This window comes from Myripristis murdjan, chromosome 17, assembly GCF_902150065.1.
Source record: "Myripristis murdjan chromosome 17, fMyrMur1.1, whole genome shotgun sequence".
In the NCBI taxonomy this organism is placed as follows: Eukaryota; Metazoa; Chordata; class Actinopteri; order Holocentriformes; family Holocentridae; genus Myripristis; species Myripristis murdjan.
The window spans coordinates 24,151,436-24,159,862 of record NC_043996.1 but is presented as its reverse complement, the minus strand read 5'-3'; the positions used below and the strand labels follow the sequence as shown (position 1 = coordinate 24,159,862).

The 8,427-nt window shown below is 40.0% G+C and overlaps 1 protein-coding gene across 1 annotated transcript; it reads right to left on the bottom strand.

The window, feature by feature from the left end:
• Window positions 1-26: 26 nt before the first annotated feature.
• LOC115375886 (cathepsin Z) lies at window positions 27-4,941 on the bottom strand. The gene is made up of 6 exons (XM_030075471.1): window positions 4,785-4,941; window positions 3,534-3,697; window positions 2,590-2,769; window positions 1,358-1,508; window positions 394-559; window positions 27-166 (listed from the first exon to the last, which is right to left on the bottom strand). The coding sequence occupies exons 1-6, from the start codon at window positions 4,922-4,924 to the stop codon at window positions 53-55; spliced, it is 915 nt and encodes a 304-aa protein (XP_029931331.1). The 5' UTR covers window positions 4,925-4,941; the 3' UTR covers window positions 27-52.
• Between the last annotated feature and the right edge of the window lie 3,486 nt (window positions 4,942-8,427).

Genomic DNA, 8,427 nt, shown 5'->3' with positions numbered 1-8,427 from the left:
ATCAACCAGCAAGTAACAAAACAAGATTCTTTCAATCAGTTTAATTAATCCTCTATGTTACAATGGGATCTCCGTATGCACAGCTTTTCTCGATAGCCAGGTTGTACCAATTGCCTTTTCCTCCCTTGTAGGCACTGGTGACTATTCTCGCCCATCCATGCTCTCCCTGTAAACAAAAACAGACTATTATTATTATTTATGATGCATATAAGCGAGGCAACCTCTGTTAGAATAATCAGAAAAGTCACTGCTCTTCTGTCCTGAAAGAAACAATACATGAAAGATTAACCTAAACTCCATGAATGACAGACAGTGAATGCATGACTTGCTGAAGTGCACAGTGTGAAGCAATGAAGTGATGACGGGAGTGTGTGTTTACAGAAAGAGACCAACCCAAAACTCTCCCCAGGAATTTCTGACGATCCAGTACTCGGTCCCGTCCTCTGCCTCACCCCAACCGGCTACGGATATGATGTGATTCATCAAAGAGATGGGGTGAAACTCGGCGAAGATCCCCCCTGAGTACGCCTCCAAGCCCGCCGTGGCCATCACTCCACAGCTAAAAGAGACAGCAAGACTTCTGAAATCTTCTCACTTGACACATCGGGAGTCGCTGTGTTTGACATTTTCGGCAATCTTTGAAGCAGTATTTAAAATCGCAGCTGATGAAATCAACCTCAAGAATATGATACAGGAGATCTGCAGGTTTTCGGAAAGCAAAATTTAAGACTTGTAAGACATTTCTGATTCAACATGGAATTGAACTTAAAAAAAAAAATACAGTTATTAAAATTGAATGATTGGCTAATGAAAGTTCAGAGACTCAAATAGTCAGAATAATAAAAAAGTTCCATTTGGAATTAATTGTTAAGGAGCACGACGGCGTCTTGTGTTTAGTAAAACAGATAGGTAGGACACATTTTATTCGCTGTTCTGTATTGTATTTCTTAGATTATTTTTTTTGCCATCTCTGCTTTATTTGATAGTGACCGTGGAGAGAGACAGGAAGGGCAGGGGAGAGAGAGAGGGGACAATATGCAGCAAATAGGCCAGGCTTGGAGTTCTAATGACTGACTTTACCACTCCTCAAGGCCTTAATTTCAATAACTTATTCAAAGACCTTTTCAGAGTTTGAAGAACCCGCAGACATCCTGAATGAAATACACTTACAGGTACCGCCACAAAGTTTTCCTCAGAGGCTTTGAAAAAAGATTAAATATACATGACCAATAAGATGAAAACTGCCTCTTCACACTCCTGGCTTTCGGGGTGTGTTCGGTCGAGCCCGCTCTTTCACACAGGGGATGGAGGTAGGTCGATAATTAAAATGACATGAGGAGGAGATGACTTACTCTACCTGATAGGCCCGTTGGTGTAAATCTCAGCTTTCATCCGGTCTCTTCCAGAAACTTCTCCGTAGTCGCCCACTTTCCACAGCGTGTAGTTCTTCACAATGGCGCACGAGTCAAAGAAGGAGCAGGTGCCACACTGGTTAAACAGCTCACACTCTGTGGACAATCAGACACACACATATAATATTATTTTTAATGTGATGATATGTTTCAATGCACAGCGACATACAGAAAGGACTCTTTCACCTTGTACGCCGAGTCTCTACGTTTCGTATTTTCTTGTACTTTTATATAAAAATGCCATTAGTTGTACTTTCTGTGGAAAAAACAAAACAAAACACGACCTTCAAAGTAAAATGTGACTATTTCCATTTTCGGAAAACGCTGTGTTTGTGTCCTCGTGGCTGGAATGTTACTCTTTTTGAAGAATCTGAAATTTGTGACAGCTCGAGATGATGCACAAAACATTTTACAGCTTTTGAAAAATTTGGGAACAGTCTGTCACTGCATTACATCCCGCCACAATGTCCGGCTTCAAAGAAAAATACGCGCCTGTAATCTTGCTCCTGTATGTGTGCATGAAATATTGCAATCAGAGTCAAAACATGAATAAAATTAGATAACAAATTTAGACTATCTGAAGAGCTTTGTTCCAAAATGAAGTACCTACTGGAGAAAAAAAAGGCTCCCACTCCTACAAAACAAGCGGCAGCACATAATTATAACAAAGTGTAATACTTAAAAGGGTAGCTAACTCGAGTCTTTGGCTGACAAAATGACAAATACTTCATGATTCTTCATATTTTAGATACACTGAAACATGAACCCGAGGAAATGAGTTCTTTTCTTTTCCAAGGTTGATACAGTAACATTTTCTAAAACAAGTCTTCAATAGTTTAGTGCAGTGGTTCTTAACCTGGGGTCTCGGGACCTCCGGCAGTCCTTAGAAAAATGAGGAAAATTCTAATTTCACGATTTTTTCATTGACTAGAAGTTAGCCCAGTGAGAGAATGTATGGGTGTGACTATTCAGTTCACAGGTTTGACACTCTTCACTGTTAATCTGACAGCTGTGGAAGAACTAAATCTTATCAGATGAAGATCCCTGAGACCGCGTCCTGATGTGTATCAGTCTGGGAGTCCTTGGCACTAAAAAGGTTGAGAAAGACTGGATTAGAGGACAGTGCGAAGGGAGCCAAAAAAACAACGAGAGCTGTAGCGAATGTACAGAAACATACTTTGGTTTTTGGCCTGGTAGTTGTTGCATGTCTCATCAGGAATGCCTCTCTGGTGTGCATAGGCGTAGACTCTCAGGTGATCTCCTCCGAAACAAGAGCCCGCCCTCCCACAGTCAATCACGTTCTGGACTGACAGGTAGGCCGACGGCCACGCTCCGCCACGCTTGATGTTGATCCGGTCTGGGACAAAAGCAGAGAGAAGTCATGCAACAACTGCGTTCCAGATAGGTCAGATTCATGTCGTGTTTCTGGCGGGCGGGGGAGTGGGAACCTGAGTTTCCCTGCTCATGGTGCCACTGCTGCCACATGATGAGATGATGTGTAATACACGACGACTACATATATAATATCCACATTTTATTGTACAAATAAACCATCCAATGATAATATTAAAGCTATGCCTATTTATTACATTATCATAGTATAAATATTACATTAAAATATTGTATTATACATGAAATTGAAGAGATTTGGCTTTGAGGTTTAGTTACGTTTTAAGACCTTTCTAAGGCTGCTGAGAATTGAATTTAACCAGATTATAAATCAAAATAAAGAAACCAAGCTGTCGAAAAGGCCTGTTTATGACTGAATATAGCCAAGAAAAACACTAAATTGGATGTTTAGGGTGGAAAAAACAATGGAACTTAATCATCCAGGGACATTAAGGAAATTTGTGCTGGCAACACAGATCAGATGCACATTGTAGGCTACTATTAATTGTGCTCTGTGCTGAAAAAAAAAAAAAAACAAGAGCTGCCGTTTTCAACGCTTTATCTTTCGATGATATGCTTCATAACATTGTCAGAGCAGATAAACATGGCAACAAGCCGGTGAGGGAGATCCTACTCATTCCTATCTCTCCTCCGCTTCCTGCCTTCCATCATTCATCCCTCCCTTCCTTAATCCCTACCTCCCACTTCATCTCCATCTGTCTCCATAGTTACCTGCCAGCGCACTGGTGGCTCCCATGGCCCAGCAGGAGCCACAGTACTGAGGGATGTGCTGGTTTCGTGTAATGCTCACATAATTCTTCCCCTCGATGTTCCTCCAGTCCCACGACGAAGGGAGGTCCGACACGTTTATGTATTCGTGTGGCCTGGGATATGTTCTTGTGAAAGTAAAAGGTACGTCACTGTCAACATCTTGCTGTTATAATTATTTATGCCATCAAAGGACTTGTTTTGAGGCGGAAGCACGAGCCCGATCATCCCTTATGGAAAAGAACCGCAATAATCCTCAGATAAATGTGGCAGCAAACAAGAACCACAGGAAAATGTCATGTCTCCACAGCAATATTACAGGAATACAACAGAGACAGCCTGCCACAGAAATGGAAAACAAATGGAAACAGGCTTCACTGAGTACCTTCATCATGTAGTTAGAGCCTATGCAAATATAACAGGAATACTTAGCAATACCATAGGAATGCCATAAGAATTGCAATAAATATAGAAATATTAGATGAATTCTGATACCACAGAACATTAAAAAAAAACAACAAAAAACATGTAAGACGATATGGTTATTATAAAGTCACTGTTGATTTCCAGACACAGTATAACCATAACAATTTGTTCTTTGATAACTTAAATATGGGTTAAATAAAGGTTAGATATGGGTTAAGTAAAGTTTAACTAAATAAAATAAAATAAAATAAAATAAAACTCTTTATAAGAATATTGTAGGAGTACAGCATAGGGTATAAAATATCGTCTACCATAAATCATGATAAAGCTACTATAAACAATAAACTGAATACAATAATACTCAATTAAAGGCCTATAGGACTATTATAGGAATATTACACTATAGGAATATTACAGCGATGCCCCAGGAGACCTGACAGTAACATAAAGTGTGACGTAAGCCTCTGTAAAGTCACTATGGAGGATCACAAACACAATATGAATCTATCTATCTATCTATCTATCTATCTATCTTCTATCTAATGTCAAAAACAGCGCACAGGAACAACATGTACCCCCGGTGTCTGAAACAGGCTACATATCAATTCACTGTCACTTTCATGTATGAATAAATCAGTGTTTGGGTAACATGCTGTGTATTTGGAAAACAAAGTTACTCTGACGTAAAGCTGGGCGATGTGAGATATTGTTGTGCAGCAGCCTGTAGGTGTGTTCCTGAGTCACATCTCTTGTTTCTCTGTGCATCAGGGACATGAGCTGCTGTCCTACCTCACATGATCCGGTCTGTGGTCGCGGATGGGCTTGTAGCACGGCTCTGACACTCCGCTCCGGCCGTCACGCTCCGTCACTGTTAATGCAAACGATGCATACCACAATAACAACAGTGATACTGTTACTAACGACGCCATGTTGGACCGGCTCACCTCCTGTGTCACGTGCAGAGTGCCCCCTACTGGCCAGGGTTAGGATGTTATCCTGGTGATCAACTGCTGAGATAGGTGTGTGTGTGTTCATGGTTAGATATACATTTATATTGTTCTATACTGTTTATTCAGATGGGGGATAAATCAAAGGAAAAAACAGCATAAGGTGTCTTTGTATGAACAGCTTCAGTGCTCCTTGACACTGATTCTCCAAGTCTCTGGGAATCAACTGGAGGGATGGGGCTCTCTCCTTCCACAAGATATTCACTCATCTGGTGTTTTGATGATGGTGGTGGGCAGCCATGTCTAACACGCCGGTCCAGAATCTCCCACAGGATTGAGATTTGGTGACTGTGAAGTCTACAGTGTTATGATTTACATCATTTTCATCCTCATCAAACCATTCAGTGAGCCCTCGTACCCTGGAAGAGACCGCTTCCCATCTGCAGTGAGACTTCCCTCTAAGGGCACAAGTTAGGGGTCCAGCATTTGGGCCTGTCCCGTTCTCTTGTTGGACGCCACACATGCACTCGCCCACTTGTCCAGAAAATGGTGAAGGATGAGTTTTTTCCACCTCTTTGTAGAGCGGTGCCTATTGTTTTTGCTCCACTGAGCTCTTTTGTCTTCGTAATGAGGGCTTTATGCACTGCAGTCCTACTATGATATCCCTCTCTATTTACGGTATCTTTTGGAAGAATGGAGCTCCATCCCTCCAGCAGAGTCCCAGAGACTTAGAGAATCTATGCCAAGGAGCTCTGAAGCTGTTCTGGAGGCTCATGGTGGCCCAGCACCTTACTAAGACACTTATGATGTTTTTTCCTGTCATTTTTCTGTACGTAGCAAATGCTGTGTCCATATGGGCCTAAATTTACATAAATTTAAGTACCTTCCATAAACAACACATATCTTATAGTTTGAATTCACATTTAAGTAAGCAGTTGAGACCGTCAGTGACAACTACAATTAAATCCATGACTGTTAGTGGTCCATTTTTTATCGAAATGCATAGCAACATGCATGTTTTTATTGCTATTTTGGGTTTTAATTATGTCTACTGTTATGTTTGTATTCTATATGCATACTTACTGTCTATTTTCCTTTTCCCTGCTGAATCCTTTTACTTTTGCTGCTGCAGCAGCCTAATTTGCCCACATGGATCAATAAAGTTTCATCTCTGTCTTATAAATAAAAATAGGTGTTACAACTAGGGAGATTTTGGAGGCTCAGCAGAAAAACTTTAAACATCCATATCCAGTTCCTGCCTCCAATTACATTATACACCAACACTTAATGCAATACCTGATGACTGGTTGGGTTTTAGTAGATTATATCTGGGTCTTAACAAAGTTATAACAGAGGATGAGGCTACAGTCTAATCAAGGTCTGTTTTTGCATGGGGAAGCACTACTGCCTCTTTTTAATGATAAAAACTAGAATCAAATTAGATGGGCATTAGGCATCTAATGATTTATCCAACGATTTATCTAATGTCCCCTATCATGGGCTTTAGATAAATCACTCACCAGCTGTTACCTGTTACATAATCCATCTTCAGATTTGGGTCTTTCTTCTGATGATGGTGGTGCTGAGCCTTAGTTCTTTAAAGTAGGGGTTGGCATGCAGAATGAGTCATGGGCTGACGTCTGCTGGGTCCCTATGGTTAGACAGTCAGATATATTTGCCATTTTATCAGGAGGATATTTTACTTTCAGTAAAAAAAAAAAAAAAAAAAAAAAACTAGCAAAAATTGTCCTGTTCTGTCACCCATATCTAATGTGATGCAAGCGAAAAATCTTCAGTGAAACATTCCTAACCCTGCCTTGAATAAATATTGACCCTAATGAAAGTATGTTTGCAGCCCTGCATACATCATCAGTGAAAACATAGAATAAAAAACAAGCAAAATTAAGAACAAGTACTTAATGTTGCAATGTACTAAAGTGCATGTGCATAAAGTGATGGTGGAATCAGTAAAAAAAAAAAAAAAGCAAATAAATACAACATGCCGAAGCCATAAATACACCAGCAAAAACAGATAAAAAAGGCTGGCAGTTAGTGTATTATCTGCTGGATGAGTTTAGCAGCCTCACAGCCTGAGGATAAAAACTGTTAAATAAAAACGAGCCAAAAGCAGACAACGTCATGTGATGCTGAGATTGTGACTGTGAGACTGTATTTTAAGTGCAACTACAATGGAGTCTGATGTCAGAAAATGTTTCAGCCATCTAAATCAACTGTAAACATCAGGCTTTAGCGTAAGGCTATCAGAATGAACAAGCAAGTGCTTTTTGATGGCTTCTGGGTGCGCAAAACGGCTAGACTCACTGTTTTGCACTGACATTCGACAAATATACAGGGAAAAATCCATTGTAGAAGAGGCAGAGAGGCCAATTTCAACCATTCACAGCAGCCTCAGTGGAGCAGAATGTAGTTCAGTGGTGAGACGTGTTGCGTTTTGAGGAAAGGGCACCACTCTCTCTTTCTAGAGTGGAAAAACTCTCACTTTGATATCACTATCACATTCTCCACCTACACATAAAACCCACAGCTTGGTGCTACAAATTCAGACCTGCCCTCTGGGAGCTGTCAAAAATCTTCCTGGGAAATGTAGGAAGTCACTAACTGAAGAAGACAAGGCAGGCTGAAGGAAAGTGGGCACCACAAAAAGAAAAAAATATTTAAAAAAAAATATAAATATATATCTATATTTTTTTTACTTTTGTGTGTGTGTGTGTGTGTGTGTGTGTGTGTGTGTGTGTAATTATATATATATATATATATAAAAGTAAACCCTTCATCACAAAGAAACACACTGGAACAAATAGAGCATCTGATGAAACATCACAGTGTAAAATTATGGGTGGATTTGCCATCTCTAAAAACTCATTAGCCTGTGTTTGAATGGAGAGTTTTCATGTCTAACAGTCTAAATACCATCTCAGAGGCTTTTCCACCCTGAGAAAAAATAATAAAACACTATGGCAAACATTCACTCAGACCTCGCTGGTAGAAAAAAAGCTTATTCACACATACAAAATAGCAGGTGTGTTGGAGAAATGGCTCATTTACAGGAGTAATAGAAGGCTCCCACACACTGGCGATTTGCTTATTCAGAAAACAGCAACAACGCCTTTATCAAGTCAAAAAAAAAAACAAAAAACAAAAAACAAAAACACTCAGTACTTTGAATGATTTCATATAAAAATAGTCAAATTTAAACGTAATGAAGATAGATAGATAGATGGCTTTTTGCAAAAAAAAACTATCAGTAAGGATATACTACAATTATAGCTACACTAAATCCCTTAAATTTCTCAATCGGTCCCAGACAGAAAGATCATAAACCTCTGGTCAAGTGTCATAATGAAGCGTCGATGTGTTTTAATGTACAGACACATTCAGACTGTAAAAACTTCCCCCCTCCTCCGTGCAGCAGGGCTCGTCATGCCGCTGATTTGGCGAATGTTCCTTGAGAGCAGGAACCGCCC